Raw genomic sequence first — 23361 nt, 5'->3', positions numbered from 1 at the left:
TGAGGCAGCAATCAGGAACTGAGGCCGTAGATAAACAGATAAAACAAAGAAATAAAGATAAAATAAATTTACTCAGACTACTTCTGCAGAATTATCCAGTTAGTCCAAACCATTAGGCAACCTGACCAGATCCTTTCTCATTATTATCTCATTATTATCACAAACACCAACTATATAAATTTGCAATTGCAAAAGCTTTCAGTGAATGGCTACTATTTTTTTTAAAGTCTGGATAATATTTAAAGACCCACACCTTGAATACATTATATTAAGATTAATAGTATTTAATAGCATCAAAATGATTTATTTCTGTTGCAAAGTAAACCAAACTAATTGAGAAATGTTTATATTAAAGAGATTTTATTAGGAGTAGAAATTTTAGATGCTTCATTTACAATCCACATATTCTTAAAAAAGATTACAAAAAAAAAACACCCAGATTGAAAAAGGGAGATAAAAAATTGACATTAGATTTGGTCAAACTTTGGAAAATAAAACTTTACAAAATATCAATATTTAAATATTTAGACAATCAGTATTTATATTTTATTATTTTTTCTTATCTTGAAGGCAAATTTAATTATTCATAAGATTTGATAAGGTTACTTAACTCCTAAAAAATTCTGTGGTCTTACAATATATACAATACATGAGTTTTAAAAAGTAGAACTAAAATATCATGATTACCCACATTTTAACAACATCCCAGGATCAGAGGAAAAAGCTTGACAGAGACTCCACTTGCATCCTCATCACATGCTCCGCAGAAGAACCAAGTCTTAAGAAATTTCCTGAACTCTTGGAGATAAAAGCCAAGGATATTTCTATAATGCAATGGTGCTCAATCTGTGGTTCGCAAGCCCCAGCAGGGTTGCAATGCCAGCCTAGCATCCACATAACCTCCAGTCACGCCTATGGTTCCTCACTGACTTCTGTGACAGGACCTGGTTCTGTTGGCTCACTGGAGCTCTGGCCACTCTAGCAATGCTGGCATGAAATTGATTCACTAGTCTACCTCTCCACTTTGGCTCCAATGCCCAAAGTGGAGTCTCGGAGTACAAAGTGGAGAGTCTTGGAGTCAATCAGGACTCAAAAGTTCTGGCACAGAACGTCTTGATGGCTCTTCTCTCATCAGCATTTTTTCTGTTTATTGTTTATTACTGTTTATTAGATATTCACTTTGCAGAATAGAGAGGTTCAAAAATGATACTTTGCAAGTGTGTATGAAATGCCTCTTTTTGAACTGTTAAAAAGCTGTATTTTTCAAAGCTCACACAGCTGCTTTGCAACATGTCCATAGCCTGCTATTCTCCATATGCACACACAAGCACTGACACCTTCTTTCATTTTTTTTCCAAACCAAATGAAAGGAGAAAGATTACTACTGCACAACAGAACAGGACTAAGAAAAACTGGTGGCAATGAGGCATGATTGTAACCAAGCACACAAAAAATGGCCATTATCTCCCTTATCCCATCTCTCCACAGCTCCCCATGATTTCACCAATCATGAATATTCTTTTGATGCACCCAATTCTCACAACTATAAAGCAAAATGAGAAAAAATAGCTTAGGAATCATCTTTTTAAAACATTTCATTCACTTCTCACAATAGACAATGATATTGTCTGAGGCACAACACTTTCCCCATCAAGTCTCAGAACTTCTTCTCCCACCTACTCCCTCTCTTTTATGGATGGCATGTTTTATAATGTCTTCATTCATTTCTCTATGTTTACTAAAAATTCTGCCAAGATACATTAATTTACCTGCTTGCTCTTGTTTGTTTTGGGCATTTATCTATAACTTACAATCATCTACTCCATTTATCTTGTTATTTTTATTTTCAGATCTATACCTTTATTTCATCATACTATTTCTGTAATATTTGCTGGAAATTATTAAAATACTTATTTAAAAACACATTCTTACGCTATCCAACACATCTCTAAACCGTATATATTTATTCATAAACAACCAAGACAACATCACAGATCCTTGTCGTATTCCCTGGTCAAGGTAGAATCATTTGCGAAATATTTTACCTATTTTATTCATACTTTAATTCTATGTATGATATATCACTCCTATTTAACAACAATATTCAACTTCATATTTCTATAAAACATTTCATAATTTAAGCTTATTTTGTTCAATATACACTTTATCTTGATTAATAAAATTTAATAATGTTTTCCTCCCAAAGAAGAATATTTTCCCATATATTCCAAACAAACTTTTTTGTTTAAAAGCAAAAAATCAGGCTTTCATACCTCTTGCTTGATATAAAACTAAACTTCACTTCCTGAGTCTTGATTACTGTCTTTTCTTGTGACAAACAACTTCCAAAGCACACTTTAAAAATGTTTTGTCCTTTTTTCTGGAGAATACTTTCATATTAGTATGATTCTTGTAAAAATTTTCAACCACTCCTTCCAATTCAGTTGCATTCCGGATCACTTTATTACATATTTTTAATTCTGTTTACTTTGTTGGGGACTTCTTGTTTAGCCCTTTTTACATACTTCCATTTTTTCCTTCCATCAAAATCTATTTTCCTTCTCCATCTTAACAGTTCTTTATTTTCCTCAATTACATTGTATTGTTATTTTTCTTTATATACACATTAAATAATATGCATCTCTAATCATTCTTTTGCAATGAATGTTGTCAAATGTGTATTGTTTAAAATCCACAACCTTTTTTTGTTTTATCATTTCACCAAAGACCCTTTCTCACCATTCCTATTAACATAAATCTGCACTCTTCAGTTGTAATCTATAATATATCTATTTTCATTGTTTCCAGAAACTTCAAAATCCTCTTTCCTTAAATCCACATTCCAGTCATCAAAGTTTCCAAATGAAGAAAACTTCATGCCTTTAAACTGGAGAAAATTGAGTACATAATTTTAGAAGTACAAATCATTCAATATAAAAGAAAAAAACCAACCAGACATATCACTGGAAGAACTAATAATGAAGCAATGACTTCAATATTTTAGACATGTATTGTGAAGGCAAAAGTCATTAGAGAAGTTCCTGAAGGTTAATTGATTACCTACACAGGAGTTTACAAAATGCAAAGATGCTGTTATTGACAGATAATCTTGTGAATTGATCCTGAAGTGACTGAATAAAAGAATAAGTCTTACACAGCACTCCCACCCTTATATTGTGGCAGGAGCTTGCTGAACCTGCTTGTATAGAATTCCTCTAGAAAAATTTGTGATAGTTAACTGCCTGGAAGGGAAATGTTAAACCCTGGTTACTTTCTCAAATAATAAATATTGCACACAACACAATCCTCAAGGCAATAGTGCTATAGAAGAAATCCTCCTTGTAAAAATGAAGGCTATTTTCTCAAGAATGATGGAAAGCTCAGAATAGTATATACCTACTTCACATGATGTGGGACAGTTTATTTCCAGAGTATGAGATCTAGTCTATAAAGTCAACTGAGTAATGGCCATCTAGACTGAAGTTTTATGATACTAACAATTTTTTTCTTGAAACAGATACACACACACACACACACACACACACACACAATTAGAACATGACCAACCCCCAAAGTCTTGTGGCATTTGAAAACAGATTCATGTAGAAATTAAGAAGCATGCACATAAAATTGAATGCTGAGTAAATACATGTAAATGCCCAACAGTGCCAAGATGCTGAACATTAGCCACTATCTATGACTATCAGATCAAATAAGACTAGTTTTAAATCCTGTACATGAAAAATATCAAAGGATTCTTCATGGGTAGAACTGAACATCACATAAAGTTTCAGCAGAACCATAGTGACCAAGGTTGTCTCATTCCCGAATAAGATGTGAAAAATTCCAATATCAGCTTCAAAGAATTGGAAGGAGAAGGACTAGTAAAAGTGATGGTGGAGGAGGAAATGTACATTTCCTATCAGATTTTTTTAAAAAATTTCATACTGTCAAATCATCTTTATATCAAAAGACATATAATCATATATGTCAGAAATTTAAATGGTCCAACTGGCTTAGATTCATATAATTAATTTCAATTGTTTGAGAGAAGATAAGTGTTAAATTTTATGAACAGTACAACTCTTAAGCCGCCTTTAAAATCATATACTTTCCAAAGCCTCTCTATATTAAACAATGCTTTATAGTTTTATAATGAAGATCAAATGCAGCAGAATCCATATAATGAGAATACCTTTATAGATCAAACTGAGTTTTGTACAAGAGAACTGAACATTTACAGTGAGATGTTATGGAATAATAAACTTAAAAATTGTGCTGCATTTCAAGTTTATGCGACTATGATTATTTAATTTTCTTTTGTGCGTGCTCAAGTGTAGCTGTTATGTGACTACACATGAGAGAACCTGAAATTAATTTGTCTGTATAAGATCAGTGACTGTACAAATTCTTATGAAAACTAACATGCCATGACAATAGTAATTTTGATAAAATTACAGCAAGAACTGCAATTCTCTGCCATCTGGCTGTCTCATTTTAAGTACATTGATGTGCTTTTTATTACTTATTTACTCACTTCAACTACTTTCACCATTGTTAGAGTCTATATGTATTCACAGCAGAAGATTATATCAGCATAAAAATGTTTTCATATTTTGTGTTTATTTTTTAAACAGAACAAGTTATAATCACTGTATTTTTTAAAAAATACAAAAATATTTGCAAATTCCTTATTTAAGTGTTAAAGTATGCATCAGTTTTCTCTACTATCTACTTTATCTTTTATAATATGTGCAGGACCTCTAACATCCTCAATGTAACCTTTATTTACTTTTTAAAATTATATGTGGAAACTGAAACAGACATTTGTCTGAAAAATATAATCATAATTCTATAGTAATGAATAATTTCAAACATAGCAACTTACATATTTTTTAAAGCAAGAAGAAACTCATTTACTTGGGGTCATAGTATCAGTACTGTGTATTTCTAATTCATATTTATTCTAAGGAAAATCATCTCACTTTGATGACTTCTTATGAATACTAATGAGTCAATATTATGGGTCTTCTATATAAGGGGCGGAGAATGGAGGAAAAGGTCAAACACAGCCTTTATCCTCCTCCCGATAATTCCTTTCCCTAATAAAGGTGCAGATGTGAAAAACTTTGTTCTCGAAAGCTGCACAATATCATTATACCAACATTGTAATGCTTTAAAGCAAGGGGCAATATTAGTACTGAGATATTTATGTGACAATTCTTCCCAGATAAATATATTAATCCACACGCTGTCCTGATAATAAAACACCAGAAACAGAACTAAAAATAAATTAACGTGAGTTAATTTTGTAGACTTTAAAGCTAGTACATTATAAAGAAGAACATACAGTATAATTGATCACTTAGTTCTATTACACTGCTGTTCATTGAAATATAAATATTACCAGCATACACTTTTCACATTAAATATTTTTAAGATCAGCCTAGATAAGGTATATTTTGCACAGGTAATGGTACATCAATACTGAAATCTAATCAGTTTGCAGTACAGTGAATATTTTCTGTCAGATTTGTTGAAAAAATATGATGTTCATAAAAGAACAGGGGCTAATGAAAAATGTGTCATGATGTTATGATGCACCTTTTTCATTTACTGGCTAACTAAAACTGCTTATGTATTGAAATTTTAAAACACTCATTTTCAAATGTATCAATTTTATTAATAATTTACTGGCATAGTAATAAAACAAATTGTATAAACAAATAAACAAACATAAATGAAAGTACTCTCATCAATCTTTGGTACCTGAATATTCAGTTCTAAGAATAATGAATGAATTCTAAACTGTAGACTGATTTTCAAAGAAGAGGGATTCAATTCTTTATCAAACAGATTAAATCTATATTTATCCTGACCAATAAATCCTGAATCTCTGATCTATCTTTAGTCTGACCGAAATATTTAAGAGAACAGTTCTTTGAATACTGTATCTGATTCTGGGCACCCCATTTTAGGGCAAACTTTAAAAATGAGTTTGTCCCAAGAAGAAGATGAGAAACAGCTCAGAATGAAACATATAGCAATAGCACTTACACTTATATACCATTCCTTTACAGCACTTTCTCAGAGGTTCACAAAGTCAGCATATTCCCCCAACATTCTGGGCCCTCATTTTACCAACCTCAGAAGGATGGAAGGCTGAGTCATCCTTGAGCTGGTCAAGCTTGAACTCCTATTTGTGGGCAGAGTTAGCCTGCAATTTTGCATTCTACCCACTGTGCCAGGTTGCTCTTATGCTTTTATATGCAAAAAGTAATTGGAAGAACTGGAGATGTTTAGTCTACAAGAAAGAAAACAGCAGTAAGACACATAGTAGCTGTTTTCAAGTAGCTTTATTCAGAGTTGTTTCAAAACAAGAAAAAAGGGGTTTACTGTATATTACAGTGAAGTAGATTTTGGTTGGACATTAAAAATGTTAATAGCAACATTTATCAGTGGAAGAGACTGTCTGAGGTGGAAGCCAACTCTCCTTTACTGGAAACACTTAAACAAAGGCGGGTTGACCACCTATAAGAGATGATGTAATAAAATATTGCTGCACCGAACAAAAATTTGGACTAGATTATGTCTAAGGTGTATTTCAATTCAATCTATGACTAAACTCTTCATTTATCATAATTCTTTAGTTGTGGCTATATTTGACCCTAATATACTTTTTCAGCTCTCAACTTTGCTTTCTCTTAGGTTAAAAGAATGCTACACTTTTGGGTTGGTTTTACCAATGCAACTCTCGCTTCTGCTCTCAATGTTCTGAATATGATCTTAAGACTGTCCTTATTGGTTAATTCTGCATGACTGAAGTACAGATGATTTATAGAGATTGTATTTGAATTTCCTTGTTAATTTGTGGATACATAATTCACATTCCCACACAAAGCAAAAGCAACTTTCAAAACTTCTGGATATCACTATATAAAGCATATGTATAACAACCATGATCATATTAAGACAAGGTATACTACAAGAATGCTAATAATTTAGACAAAATACTAAAACTTGTAAGAGTACAATTCTGAATCACAGCTGTTTCTAGTTCCTGATCTAAAACAGTTCTACAAATGGATGGATGATTCCTGCAGTTTAGCATGAGAAATGCATGTGTTCTGTTAACAGTAATTCATCCATTCCACATCAGTTCTGACGTTTGAACAAATCTTCTCATGCCCAGTGATCATTCTAAAGCAAGAAAGGCCCAGTTTCCCAAATTAGGGGACAGATTTATTAGATTATTATATTAAAGTATAGAGATGTCAGGGAAGAAAAATTCTAATACCTCTCTTTCAAAAATATTATTTACAGACTTTCCAAATTGAGAGGAACCTAACAAAATGAACTACTCTTTCAGAACACAATTAATACGTATTTTATAAATCAAACTGTGAACATAGCAAACACAAAATAATCTCTATCCTCCCATTATATTGCTTTTGTAAAATGAAAATGAAATGAATTATGTTATTATTAGCTTTTTGCTGACTGGGGAGGGAAGAGCAGGCATTCTTACAAATATAAGGACCAATAAGTTATGTATGTGGCTCATTTCTTTGACAATTTCAGGCTGCTTGTCTTTCACAGGATTTCGTATGGCTATTTACATTTTCATTCAGTAAAAATCAATTACCTTCCTGCAATAAGCCTCATTTACTACCTTTGAGTATAATAGAAACACCATTAGGATGATGACATTACCCAAAAGAAAGGCACTACACAGTTGGTGGACATAAATTAGAACCCTTTCACATATGCATTAGAAATACTGCTGTGACTGAAATATGCATAAAAATCTGAATCTATTAGAGCTATTAGTGTGTGGTGCTGGTGATTTTGAAGGAGGAGGGGAGATTGTGATCTACTACTTTGACAAAATTATGTCTTTCCTCCCCACCCCCACCTCCTCAATGTGTGTTGCTGATGCAATAAAGCACAAGTCCCCAGCTGAGATGCATTTGGAAATGCCACTGAGCATGGTTTATGCGCTTCACTTCCTTTGCCAAAGCAAGACACTGTCAGTAAGAGAGTGCAGGAAGATAGTGCCAAGCCTGCTCCTCCTTCACACCCTGACCTCCTCTCTTTGCGGATGTATGCCTTGGTGAATCTGCCACTCATGTGGAAAACGGCTCCTACGGATCAATTCATAGGTTTAGAGATATTTAACTCCCATCAAGCCCTCATTGTCTTATTGATATTACTCGAAGGCCAGCTTATTAGATATATTTACAAGGAGGGGAAACAAAATAATAATCTAGAAATTTCCCCCTCTGAGATAGGAAACTGTGCTAAATGTAGTTATTTTTACCAGGGGTTTTATAAGCTTAAGAAAACAAGATTATAGTTTATTACCAAGAAGAAGTTACACTTAAAAAATTAAGTGTGAAAGTTAGGTTTCTCTGCATCATCAAATCTATTTGGTATCCTAGTATATCTCATATAATTTTTGTTAAATATTAGTATTCTGTAATGGTATGTGAAAATGACCTTAAGGGACAGGGGAAGAGATGCTGCCTGAAAACAATCAGACAAGAAAGAGGGGACTCTTCAGTGGCTTAATAGTTAGAGAAAGAAATTTAGGAAGGACCTGCCCTAATGGATCAGACTATTAAAAGTGATGGCAGGAGGTTCGTATTTTAAGACTGGAAAAAATCTGTTAATACAGTCTTACAATAAAGTACAATGAGCTCATCTGGTCATGCTTCCTGTCTGGTTTATCTGGCTTACCTGAGAGGGCTGACTGATATTTACTTTGCATTTTAATTCAAATATTTAATTGAGAAATAACAATTAATTAAATTCATAATTAGGTATAGTTCAATAATTAATTTTTATTTCAAGTTAGAGGTGGCATAGCATATTATCTCAAACTTAATAGATTAATTATATGAGCTATATTTTGTATGAACCATATAGTGGGGTGGCTAGTTAAACCTTTGCCCAGGTTTGGATGGTACACCAGATACAGTTGTGCTTGGCGCCAGATAGTTTGGCTACAGTAATTTGGGCTCTAATCACCTCGCAGTTTGACTATTATAATATGCTGTTGCTGGGGCTTGCTTTAAAGATTATTCAAAAATGTCAATTCAATTTACTTGCCCATGTGCTGACTGGCTAAATCCAATTAAGCAGAATTGTTCCTCTTCTTTGATAATTGCACACTTTTTCTATAGATTTACAAGTGCTTTTTATATACTATATTATTATTTTATTTTATTTTCAGGCTTGTAGTCACCGCCAATCTACTAATTCTGAGTGATACAAAATGAAATTTCTAAACTCTATTTAAAAAATTGAAGTTCTAGGCATTACATAGAATGTCCTTCATGGCTTGAGACCAGATGTCCTTTGGGACTATCTGCTCCCAGTAGACAATGCCCAGCCCATCCAGTATGTCAAATACACAATACACAAATGCATGTTGAAGATCCCCACTCTTATGAAAAACTTTGGTTCTTTCACTGTTAGCGTTTAAGAGAAAAGTGGAAATAATCTTTTAGCTGGCTTTTGGGTCTTAATTTGGATGCTGTTACCATATGTTACAGATTAAGGTTATGTGTTCTTTTCACAATATTTAATTTAAGAAATGTGTAATATTTTCTAATTTCTAATTAGTTATTTTATGCATCAATACAAATCAAGAACAGTTAGCACTAAACAAAAAATAATATAAAACCAATATAACAAACCACAATGGTATAAATATGTACAGCCCAGTGGGCAGAACAAGTATTCACTCAGCAGAATAGGCACAAATACCTTCCTGAACTAATTCAGGTCTTTATGTCTCTATAAAAGGCAAAGAGTTCAACATTATCCAAACCTTCAGAAAAGCTCATTCCAACAGGCAAGAGCAGCAAAACTGAAAGCCAATCTCTTAGGTCTTTTAGATGACACTGATTTAGACAGAGGATCTGAGAATGCCACCTGAGTAGGGTAGGCAAAAATAATCAAGGATAGGTCATCCCCAAAGTAACCCAGGCCTATACCATGTAGACCTCTATTAATGATAACCAGCACATTGAATTGCAACCAGAAGCCTACTGGGAGTATTCACAACTTGGGGAGTTGTGAATCTTTCTGAGTATAGCACAAGATGCACCCATTACAACTTGTAGACTGCATTCTGGACAAGATTCCAACTTCCAGATTCATCAGCACAATCCAATTAAGAGGCGATAAAAGTATGAATGACTATGACCACAACCTCTTGTCAAAAGTAAGAAAAATGATCTTGATGGAAAATATAACCACTACCCAGGTCAAACTATGTTTTTAAGTCCAAAACAACAAGATAATATTTGGAAGCAGCTCAGGCAGACACCTCTCTAATTTACTGAAATAAAAAAAAGGAGGAGGTATGGTGTGATCAGACTTGAAATACAGGTAGTCCTCGACCTATTACCACAATTGAGCCCAAAATTTCCATTGCTAAGCAAGACAGGTAAAGTGAATTCTGCTCCATTTTTTGACTTTACTTGCCATAATTGTTAAGTGAATCATTGCAGTTGTTAAGTTAGTAACATACTTGTTAAATGATTTTAGCTTCCCTACTGACTTTATTTATCAGAAGGACACAAAAGGTGATCACATGATCCCAGGGCATTGCATAAATATGCCCAAGCACCCAAATGTTGATCACATGACTGTGGGAATGCTGTCATACAGGTGAAAAACAGTCATGTCATTTTTTTCATTCTCATTATAACTGTGAACTAAATGAATGGTTGTAAATCAAGGACTACATGCATTCTGTTATGATAGCCATTCTCATAAAAATAGTTTTAGCCTTCCTGTGTTGATTTCCTGGTCTAGTCTACATATTCAAAAAACAGTACAATTGGCACAGAAGATGGAACTGTGCAAAAGCCTTCCAGGTTCTAGTTGCTTGTCAACTTCTCAAGCAGGAGTTGTTGATTCAGGAGGACTACAAATTGCACTAAGACCCTGTCTTGCCAGTGTTACTTTAAGTTGAAGTCTATTTTTACCCTAACATCTAAAGCCTCCAGATACTGAGAAAAGACAGAGACAGCATCATTTTCCTGGCTAACAACAGAAATATACAGCTGATTCAGTAGCCTACTAATGGTACTTAATTCTGTGTTGATGGATGCAGCTTTAACCACATGTTAAACAGATTGTTGGGGGCAAGATACTGACTCTGTAAACCACTTAAAGAGAGCTATAAAGCATTAAGAAGTGGTATACAAGTCTAAGTGCTATTGCTGTTACTATTGTGGGTGAAAATTGTCCAACTCCATTGGACGTAGCAAAGGTTTTTTGAAAAGGTGGTGGACCAGTTCTTCTTCAGGACTGGTAGAACCATTCCCTTTTAATGGTTTTATGTAAATATTGTTTTACATTTTGTCAGTTATGCTTTGCAGAGATTTTATTTAGGGCAACAGAAAAGCAGAATGAAATAAATATATTAATTTTAAATTTAACAATATTAAGTCAACATCATGTACATTTAAGATGGCTAAGAAAAAAATATTATTAATTTAATTACTATTAAAATTACTATTTTAATAGACCTTTAAAGAACAAAGTCATTTATCAGAAATATTCCATTTCTAATTCCATATTTGTTATTTATTGCTATGAAGGAGTACTGTATTCCTTCTTCAATCCATTGGTTACATTTTTATTCCTATAAAACTGTAACCCAGTTGGAAAGAGTCCAAGGACTGTAGGGATTATTAGCAATAGCAATAGCAATAGCAGTAGACTTATATACCGCTTCATAGGCCTTTCAGGCCTCTCTAAGCGGTTTACAGAGAGTCAGCATATTGCCCCCAACAATCTGGGTCCTATTAAGAATTTCCTCTCCATTCCATTAATAAATGGAGCCAGAACTAGCAATATGCTCTTGAAAAAGTTACTTCTTCTAGGAATACATACATCAGTCACATTATTATTATCCCTGCAAATCAGAATGAAACAAAACAAGGACATTATAATAGCAAAAGAAAAAAGATGGTTACATTTGTTCGGAACTTGTTAGTGGCTGCTTGTATGTGAATGCATTTTGTTCTCTCCAAATAGCTTCGCTACAGGCTAGAACCTTTCCACTGTGAGCCATCAGGGTTGGAGGTATATTTGCTGAGCGTGCACACATCCACCTGTGCACATGCCTGTGCAAACACATTCACATGCTGAGTGCAAGCTGGCAGGCAGCAACAAAGTTCAATTTAAGTTAACAAGTACTTATAAATCTGGGACAAAGGCCAATAAGATACATTTTTTTAAAAAAAAATACATATTTCTTCTACCAATTATTAAAGAAAGACCATTTCTTTTTATTAATTATATTTATATCCTCTTTTTCCCCTAGGAGTTCAATGAAGTATATAGTCAGAGGCATATGAAAGGGGAGGGGGTCAAGAGAGGTCAAATTATAAGATTAGTGTTGCACAACTGTGAAGCAAGCTATCTGTGAGGTGATGTCACACACATGTACAAGAGAATAGAGCTTGTGATACAATGGCATGATGCTTTTACCCTGCAAATATATAGCTAGTTCTTGATCTTTTCATTTTCACCCCTCCAAAAAGAAGTCAAGGAAATGGGCTGGGCTGAGATAGACTGAGTAGCTGAAAGTCATTGAGTAAATTTCATGGCTGGGGTAAACCTGAACTTGAGTCTTCCCATGTTGGAATTTAATTTCATTTTAGAAAATTTCTTATAAAGTCCCTAACTTTAGTCTTCTCTGCATTCTTCCCACTTTATCAGGTAATCTGGTATCCAACAATCTAGATTTAGTACAATGTCTATTATACATGATATTATAATAACTTCTGACATCTTACAAATTTTTGAGAGTACTCTAGAGAAGCACTTTATTTTGCTTGTTTTAGTGACTGCAATCCAACATTCCAAGCGTTAGTCTAATGCATATGATATACATTCTGGTATCTTGCAAAGTTTTTCCAGGAGCGTTCACTGCAATGGAATATCTGCTGTCCTTCTGTGTTATGGTGCACATCAAAGACCCATTTAATTTCCCACTCTGCCTGGAACAGGCTCCATAGATTTGGGCTTTGTGTCACCATGAAGAGCTGCAGGGAGAACATGAAGCCAGTTGGATGTAGGATGATGTGCCAATATGCTAAGCAATCACTGGCAAGGTTACTCAATGGTAGTTACACCATTGATGAGCATAAATGAAGCAGCTTCTTTCTGAATAGGCCCCTCTCAATATATGCAGATTTCTCTTTGGGAACATAAAGGGGCTGTTTATCCACTATTTTCAAACTTTGCAGAGCTATTGATTGCATTTTTTTTTCATGAAAAATATGTCTCTCTTTCCCACCTCTTAGGAAATAAAATCCAATTTTCCACTTTCCTTCTTATTTTCTGCCTAACACTTATTCACTTATTACAAACTGGTCACCCCCCTTCTGTGGCCTGAGATACCTTTTACATGCTGGTTGTCCCATCTGTGACTCTCCTTCCTGTTTCCAAAGGTCATTTTTCCTACCTTTACAATGGTGAAATTAATTGGAAGTAAAATATATGTGAAATATTATAATAAGGCTAAAGCTCTGATTAACAACTTGACTGTCTGTTCTGGATTATATAATATTTCCAAACCACCTCCGCTTACAATGACTGCAATAACCAAAATAGGGAGTTACCAAAACGTGAATAATTGAATGTTCGAAACTGGTATATCAGCCGATATTGCTAAAAAGTGCAATGAACTACTGAGAAAACCTGTACCTCTAAAAGAGTGTGGTATCAAGAGCAAAGCTATGATTCTGATGTTATAAAAGGAGGGCAATCTTCTTCCAACAAGTTGACTATAATTCATGCAGACAGTTGAACCAAACAGTCTCACTCCGAAATCTGGATCCTGACTGAGTCATCACTCATCTATTAGCACTGGTAACAACATCCTAGGACTGAACTTGATGTAGCGAAAAAAATTAGAACTCAATGTCATTCACATATTGCTATCTCAGGCCCAATCACAAGATAACTTTCTCATAAGCTTAATGTAAATATTAAAAGCATAAGGGATGGTGTGGATACTTATAGAATCTGCTGCCACAGCAAAATGATAATCCCATTTTATCTAGATTATATTCTAGAATAGGCCATGTACCTAAGGAATGACACCAGGATGGCATAGCAGACATAGCATAGTTGTTCCAGTCCCCAGTTAGCATCTATTTAGGATTACTGTGGTTAATAAACCTGAAACATTTGAGAGATCTCCCAAAACTAATAAGGTTTCATTCTCCCTTAGGATAGTATGAACTGGAATAGGATCATTGACAAACTGAAAAAAGATCTTTCAATAATAAAGTGTGCATTTATTTATGTAAAATATTTATATTCTACTTGAAATTAAGAAAACCCTCCCTTTTTTCTATTTAAATATAAAATCTTATCTACTTTATTCCTTAGACATTTCTGTAAGAAGAATGTTAGCTTTTACAAAATTGTCATTTTCATAAGTGGATAATACATATATTACTGATAAATGGATTGCTCCATTCCATCATTTATATCATAAACAGTACTTATGGTCAAATTATTCATATTTTTCTCAAAATTGGCATGAAAGATTACAGTATGTCTGCAAACAAAGAATCATGGTCATACTTTTTCTCTCATTACAGCCCCAGATTTATTTTATTCCATGAAGGAAGAAAAACATCTGCTTTATTCCAGAACAAATTATCACTAAGGAAGAGCAATTAAGACTGGGTTGCATCCAATACTGGCTATCTGCCAATAAAAATAAAATGCTGGTCTAACAGATTTCCCTTCCCCTTCAGTCCTCCCCCCACATCTGTTCTGAAAGCTTGGAGGATCTCTAAAGCAGATCCAGGAGGCATCTGTGGTAATAAGTAGAAGAGATCACATGAATGCAAATCTCCTTAACTAATGAGTGTAATCCAGTTTTAACCATTGTAAACAACAGTTTGTGTTCCTATAAAGAAAAGTGCACATACAAAGTTTGCATGCCAAATGATACATTTATTTTCTTTTGCTCTTCTACCTTATTATGTGCTTTTAACCAAAAGAGGTTAAAAGAACTTTGTATATATTCAGGTAAAAAGTCTTAGCATGTACGCGTCCTGAAGGAAAAGGAAAACAAACCTTTATTTATATATAATTAATTTACTTTCCATTACAGAAACTATGATATTGAAATAAGCAAAGGCAAGCATAATTAAAGCAATGAGACAAAATGGTAACTTTAGCTGACTAAAGGACATTTAGGAATATTAATCACTGTAAACAGTTAACAATATTAAAATATTGAGATAAACATTTGACATATTTTTATAAAATGGAGAGACCATCAGCTCACTATTTTCCATGGAAATTTTAAAAATATTCAATTTTTTGACTGGAACAGTACAATCCAAGAAGGATCCTAATTTCACTTAGAATGCCCTGCAAAGGTCTAATATCCCATATGAACTTGTACTTTATAATTAAATAAATGCCAAGTAAATCATTGAAAGAAATGTCAATCCCATCACTGGCAGCTGCTTTCCCTCCTGAAGGGGAGGGAAGAGTAGGAGTAGGGCAGCAAGTAACCCCTACAGCAGTCAGCAAAGTCACTAGTGGGAAAACAACAAAGGCCTTTCCATGCAACTAGCACAGATGTGCCCAGAGCCAAACTGTCAGAATCAGTTAAGATGACAGCTACTCACAGTTGATTATTTCCTTCTCACAGGTCACTGGGTGACAAGCTGGGTCACCATGCTTTGTTGGCTGCTACAGTTCTCCCTCCACAACATCTATTCAATTTAAATAAAGGTAAGTTGCTCAATTTAATATAATAATGCAAACAACTGCATCCTCACATTGTCAGGAGAAAAAAATGATACGCACCTTGAATTAGTTTTTCTGTGATCCTGAGAAAGGGAGAGGAAAAATGGATTTGAATTATCTAGCTCAAACAGAGAACTAAATAATTTTGTCAAAATGCATGTAATGAAAGCTAATTTGTCCCCAATTCAAAGCTTTAACCTTTAGAACATTTAGATGGCAAATAAATCATGAGGAAAACCTTAGATTTTTAGTAAAAAGAATCTGTCATGAATTCCTCACTGAAGAAAATAAAGTATGATGTTGAAAAAAATATTAAAACACAAACATCTATATGCTATAGTTTAAAGAGCAAAGCAATACTGCAAAAAAGTGCTTTTAGTTAAATTTAAATTACAGGAATTTGTTTACCCAGTGGGAATACAGTGCAGTAGATACTATAGGTGGCCAATTTTACCAACATCAGTGAAACAAAAAATGTGGATGACACTGAGGGCAAGTTAATGAAACTATTAATAATAATTTTTAAAGAATAAATCTGTGAGAAATTTGTTTATATGTCCAATCTGTAACAACAGAATTTAAAAAAAATAACAAAAGCTTTCTTTTAATTAGAAAAGATATCTTATAAATCTTATGCCTTGTTCTTAATATGCTTTAAGTTATTTGGAGTCATCTCCTGTGCTCCTTTTAAGTAGAATTGCAACAAGTACAACAAATAACTTACACATTGGATGAATATACTTTTCAGATAAAAATCAATGGGCATTAATGCTATTTCTATGGCATCTTCTTGGAACCTAAAAACAGTTCTTGAAGATCAAGGAACTTTCTGAAATATTGTATGATTTGGCATGAAACTTCTCTGAAAAGTTTTCTGCCGTTTGTCTCCTCACATTAGAACTTCCCCCTTTCAAAAAGTTCCCTGATTGTGCCTTTTATTGACATAAGGGGCTGAAATAGAAAGGCGTGGGAAATCCCTTTTGTTCAAGAACAGTTGCACTTAACAACATACTGTATAAGGTCATTTTGATTAAAGACAAAGTGCTGACAGTCATGAAGAAATACGTTCCATCCCTTATAGCAGAATCGCTGCCAGCGTAAAATTGGAATAATAAGAAAAAGCTTTATATTGCCTCCCATCTCTTTGTAAACAAGAACAAACAGAACATTTTCATATTTACTGTTTTTCTGTGAAAATAATAGACTCTTATTTTCTTTTTACCCCCGAAATAAGTGCTTGGCCTTATTTTCGGGGTAGCGTTATTTTCTCGGAAAGTGTGGTCACCTTATGGCTGTTGCTGTGTTGCAATATTTGGGGGGGGAGGGCTTATTTTTGGGGAGAGCTTATTTTAGCACATGTGCTCAAAAGACCAATTGGTCTTATTATCGGGGGGTCTTATTTTCAGGGAAACAGGGTAGTATTACAGTATCACTTTTTACTCATTGCTATTACAGAAGAAATAATACAACAGGAGAATATTTTCCTTTTCCATACTAATTCATTTTGGATCCTATTTTTTATTAATTATATTACTCAGAGATTTTCAAAAAATATTTTAGAGTGAATCATATTATTAATCTGGATTATATTAAAATATAGAAAAATAATACAGATGCATCTTCTAAAATAGTGGTTCCCAATCTTTGCGGCTCGGTGGCCGAGCTGGGGGTGGAGGGAGAGGAACTAAGATGCATGAACAGTGGGCTGGTATGCATGCATTCATGCACGCAGCCCTTGCGTGAGTAGTGGGCTAGCATGCATGCAGGTTGACTTGTGCAAGTCCCCGCCGGCCCACTGCTCATACAAGTTGAGCTGCATACATGCATATGCTTTGTCTAGCCATTCATGTGGCCCAATTCCAAATAGGCCATGGCACGGTAGTGAGCTGCGGTCCAGGGGTTGGGGACCTTTTTCTACAAAACTTAGTGAATCCACTGATTCGTTAAATGAAAAATTTAAGATACAGGAATATTGCTTGGAGGTAATGAATCAGGGATAATGAGAGTTTCTTCTTCTACTTACCTCCGCAACTTTTAATCTGTTACCCCTGGCCGGATTTCAGTCCTGGATTAAAGCCAAAGCTGCTCCAAAACACACTCTCAAAATCAGGTTCTAATCAGAATTCTAAATACAGGTCCAGAACATCCCAGAACTGTTTTAATCACAGCTGGCCTCAGTCATATATAATACCTAATATATAGTATCTAATTATAGGAGAAATGCAATTTGACCAGGAGACAATGGTAAGAAGTATAGATCAAAGTTTGGCAAACTCTACCTATCAAGAAGGTTTTTCCTAGAACAGAAGGCTATCTAGCTCCAGAATCATTGAAGAACATGTAACGCAATATAGCCTGTGTCTGCCTTTAAGACTGGCATGAAATTTGCCATACTGTTGGCCCATTAAAAATTAAATGATTAAAACTAAATTTATTTATATATTAAATATATATTTTATGTATTAAAAGGATTTATATGCTTGTCTACCTCACAAAGCAATCCCAGGTGGCTCACAACAACCAATAAAAAGATGAATAAAACAAATCAAACAGGAATAAAACCAGGCACTAGCCTCATGACTTAGCCCCATCCTAGACCAGTGCTTGGGGGGAACAGCTAGGTCTTCACGCCCTCCTGAATGGCTAAAAGGGTAGAGGCCTCAGATCTTAGATGGGAAACTATTCCAAAGACTTGGGCAAATGCAGTTCCACAAATAATCTGGTCCTCTGCCATGTAGAATTTTAAAGGTGATAACCACTCCTTGAACTGCACCTAGAATCCAAGCGAAAGACTGTGCAGCTCACAGAACAATAGCGCACAACTTGGGCAAACTGTGAGTATCAGAATTACTATGCTGCTGCATTCTGGCCCAGCTGCAGTTTCTGATAGTCTTCAAGACCAGCCCTGCGTAATGTAGATTGCAATAATCCAGCTATAAATAATACAATGTAAACTAGCAGGTATTCAGGACATTATTGCACAAAGCATGCTCAAAAGCTGATGAATAGCTGAAAAGAAACAGAAATGCTATAATACAAGATCCTCTCTGAGAAGTGAGATAGCAGTACTGATTTTCGTATAAATATCTACAGAACTATAAAATTCTTCACTTGAGTCTTGAACACTTCGAAGCTGATATACGTTATGAAGAAAGGCAGGAAAAATATAATGTAATGCTGGGCTTATTTCAGCAAAACTTATATTTATGTAATATAAAACAACCCCTAAATAGGTTCCATAAGTTTATTATGAAAACTGTAAGAAATGAATATGTAAAAAAAATAAAATTGTAGCATTCAGTACTATTTTATATAGTTAAAATGAGAATTGAAAGATGTAAATATTTTTATTAATTGTATTTTTTTATTTTCCCTTTTAATGCATTTTAGTAATTTCATTGCAAATCTGTATTAAATGTATAAGTGTTATCTTCTTACAATGGTCAATATAACCTCCATTTAAGACACCCAGAGAATTTGCAACAATTTATTTATATGAATATAGAAAACTCTTATTTCACATATGTAGAATTAATAAATGATAATTAAGTACCATAAATTATGCACTTTATGGGGTTATGCTACAATTCATGCATAATACGTAATGATACTTTGTCCTCAGTGATAAGTGTAGACATCAATCTTTTTTTAAAAACCTGCATAAATGTCACCTCCTTCCTCCCCCTTCCATTAGATTTGGTTAAAACTCCATTTCTTCTTGCAAGCCAGAGGGCTTTTGAGATATTTCACTAAGATCCAGGAAATCAATCTTACATAAAACTGAAGGAAAACATCTAATGTCATTGAACAATAAATATCAACTCTGTCACTAGCTTACCTTTGAGCTGAGGCCTTAGGATGTTTCTCTTCTAGTTTCCTCACCAATGCTACTGTCAGCTGGCAATTCTCGCCTGAGGTACCTTTAGGCATTAAATGGGCGTCCAAAGGTCTGGAAAGTTGTTTCTCCTTACTGTTGTGGTCACTATTTTCTAAAACCTGTGGAATTAACATATACTGAATCCTAATGCTTATGTTAACTAAAACTCAGCAATCAGATAATTTTAATATGGGGAAAATCCTTTTTTTTTTTGAAGTATGATATTTGTATATTGAGTATTCGCTTTTGTATTGTTGGTCTCTTTTCTGGACCCATATATGTTAAATTGTAATATCTCTCTTCAAATGATTTTCCTGTGGAAAAAAAAGCCAGTTGCTCTGACCTCTCTCTGGTTCTGCAGTGGAACAGGGATGTCTTCTGAGTTGTCATCTATCTTTTGATGAAGTACAGACTGGACCTCATGTGTTGGACATTTGATCTGGACCATCTCTTTTACATTTAACTCTTCTAGGTAAGTTAGGACAAACTCAGGGTAAGCCTGTAGTGAGGAATAAAGGCAGAGTAGTTGCAAAAGTCTGCAATTCGCAAACAACCAACCAGTGATATACTAGTAAAAGCATAATTTATTGCCACGGACAGGCTCTGTTAGGAGCCACCGAACAGCTGATCAATATGCGACATGGTACAACTCAACTCTGCTCTCAGCTAGCTCACAAAATTCCTGAAGATTTGCCTCTCATGAGCCAATAAAGCTGGTTGCAGCTCACTACCGCATATAACTTTCAAAAGTTAGAAGAGAATCTAAGTTTTTAATTATTTATGTATTTAATACATATAGAATATTAAATTGGTACTCATGCAATATTGAAAGACATACAGTATTTCATATCCCACCCCCCATTACGAGAGGGGGAAATGATGAATTTATGTCAAATTCACAATATACTAGCTATAGTACAGTTGGGCAACTTCTGGCACCTTTCCTATATTTCAAACCTTATTTGATAGTCCTGCCCTTCCATTTCTTTAAGTGAAAACAGCTAGAAATGGTTGCAGCATCCCCTTTAAAAAAATATGTACAGGTATTGGAATAAGAATCCAGAATGAATCCCTTATAAAAGCAGAGCATATGCGTTTAGCTGTATTCTTTTGATGTCACCTTTAGGAATGAAATGTTTACTGCTGTATTGTTGCTGTACTGTCAAATTTAATTTGAACTTTTTAGTGATTCATTGATTATGGAATATATAGCTTGAAAAGAGGCAGTGAATTCAAGGAAATGTAGTGCTATGTTTTCTTATTTCTCTCCTCCTTTAATGGGGTAAGAATTACCTCATTAGAATATTTGTCATATTTGAAGACTGCTATCTTCCATTTCAAAGAATGTGTTTATTTATGACCAATATATGTCTTTTTTTCTAATTATCTTGTTTCTTTACCAGTTGTAAAGTTATAAAATAGGAGTATCCTATTAATAAGTACATATGTTCAAATTAACTTTAATTAAAAATTCTACATAAGATCTATATAACCTTGTGACTGTTTGCTGTTAGCTCAACTGGGTATACGAGACCAGTAACTGATTGTAACCCACTAGCTTTGAAAAATAAAATGGTAGTTTGGATCCTCTCCACTTGTTGGCATTCATTGGGTAAGTTTTGCACTGATTCCCCAAAATCGAATGGTCAAGAGATGATACCTCAATTGCCAGCATCCAGGAAGAAGCCATTTCAAGTGCTACTGTTGCATTGAAATAGCTCCTCCACAGAAGCCAGGTGTCATCTGTAAGATGTGAACAACTCTAATGGGTGAGAATTTTGAGGTCTGCTTGATGTTTACCAGACTTCAAGAAAACTCCTGAGAAAATAACACTAGCATGAGACAGCATATTTCATTAATATCTCAATGAGATTTCTTAAAGAACTTATAAGCAAAAGAAATTGCTAGAGGAGTCTCTAGCACCTCGTAGGATCCCTGCTCCGGAGCTTGTCGGGTGTGAGTCCCTGCTGGTGAAGTTGGACCTCAAGGGTCAAGTGGGTCTGCTGCTAACGTACCTGCCTCCCAACTGTGTTGCAGCAGCCCTCCCCTCGCTCCTCGAGTCGATAGCCGAGCTGGCAGTTGAGTTCCCCAGACTTATGGTTCTGGGGGATTTCAATCTGCCTTTGCTCGGTGGTCACTCTGACGGAGCGCAGGAGTTCATGGCTTCCATGACAACCATAGGCTTGACCCAAGTAATCCGAGGACCGACCCACTCAGCGGGTCACACGCTTGACCTCGTATTCCTCTCGGAGCAGTGGAACTGTGACCTTGGTCTGAGGGGTAGTGAGATCTTGCCCCTGTCATGGTCAGACCACTACCTATTGAGGCTTGACTTTCGGAGACCAAACCCCCACTGTAGGGAGGAGTAGCCGACCAGGTGGTTCCGCCCCAGGCGACTTATGGACCCTTTGGGGTTCCAGACGGAACTTGGGGTTATTCCTGATACCCTCGCCCGCAGTCCAGCGGAGATTCTGGTTGCTGCCTGGAACTTGGCAGCGACGAAGTCTCTTAACCAGATTGCGCCTCTACGGCCGCTCCGAAGCAGTGGATCCCGGAGGGCTCCTTGGTTTACTGAGGAACTCTGGGAGAGGAAGCGCCAAAGGAGACGCCTAGAGCACTTATGGAGGTCCAGTAAATCCGAACCGAACCGAGCACGTTTAACAACCTGCACCAGAGAGTACATTCGAGCAATTAGGACGGCTAAGAGAACATACATTGCCTCTCTGGTTGCATCTGCTGAGTCGCGCCCAGCCGCCCTGTTTAGGATAACCCGTTCCCTCCTAAATAGGAGGGATACGGGCGATCCGCTGAAGGGCAGGGCTGAGGATTACGTCCAATTCCTCGCAGACAAGGTTGCTCGGTTCCGGGCGGACCTGGACTCCAATTCTGCAGAACCAGCCGAGGCACTAAGGGATGATCTGGTAAGCCATCGCTGGGTTGAGTTTCAAGCTGTTACCCCTGAGGATGTGGACAAGGTGATGAGAGCTGTAGGAGCCTCCACATGTGTACTGGACCCGTGCCCCTCCTGGCTGGTTGTAAACAGAAGAGAGGTGACACGAGGCTGGATCCAGGTGGTTGTTACCGCCTCTCTACGGGAGGGGGTCTTTCCCCCCGCTTTAAAGGCAGCGGTGGTGAGACCCCTCCTGAAGAAACCATCCTTGGATCCAGCTGTTTTAAATAACTATCGTCCGGTCTCCAACCTCCCCTTTGTGGGGAAGGTTGTTGAGAAGGTGGTGGCCTTTCAGCTCCAGCGGTCCTTGGAGGAAGCCAGTTATCTCGATCCTTTCCAGTCAGGCTTCAGACCTGGCTGCAGCACAGAAACCGCTTTGGTCACGTTGACTGATGATCTCTGGAGAGCCAGGGATGGAGGCCACACCTCCATCCTGGTGCTCCTTGACCTCTCAGCAGCTTTCGATACCATCGACCATGGTATCCTTCTGCGACGACTGCGGGAGGTGGGGGTGGGAGGCGCTGTTTTACAGTGGTTCTCCTCTTACCTCTCGGACAGGTCGCAGTCGGTGTTAGTTGGGGAGCAGAGATCGACCCCTAGGCCCCTAACATATGGGGTGCCGCAGGGTTCGGTCCTGTCCCCCCTTCTTTTCAACATCTACATGAAACCGCTGGGTGAGATCATTCGACGGCACGGGATAAAATACCACCAATATGCGGACGATACT

At 36.0% G+C, this 23361-nt stretch overlaps 1 protein-coding gene across 1 annotated transcript in view; it reads right to left on the bottom strand.

Moving 5' to 3' along the window:
• The window catches only part of DCDC1 (doublecortin domain containing 1), a 246979-nt gene that overhangs the window by 81049 nt on the left and 142569 nt on the right, over window positions 1-23361 (bottom strand). The window contains exons 17-18 of the mRNA XM_032212936.1: window positions 20028-20183; window positions 19646-19803 (exon numbers count right to left, since the gene is read on the bottom strand). Coding sequence (XP_032068827.1) covers window positions 19646-19803; window positions 20028-20183 — 314 coding nt within the window. The remainder of the gene's footprint in view (window positions 1-19645; window positions 19804-20027; window positions 20184-23361) is intronic.

The sequence above is a fragment of the Thamnophis elegans genome, chromosome 1 (genome assembly GCF_009769535.1).
Source record: "Thamnophis elegans isolate rThaEle1 chromosome 1, rThaEle1.pri, whole genome shotgun sequence".
In the NCBI taxonomy this organism is placed as follows: domain Eukaryota; kingdom Metazoa; phylum Chordata; class Lepidosauria; order Squamata; family Colubridae; genus Thamnophis; species Thamnophis elegans.
This window is presented reverse-complemented; position numbering and strand designations above follow the sequence as displayed.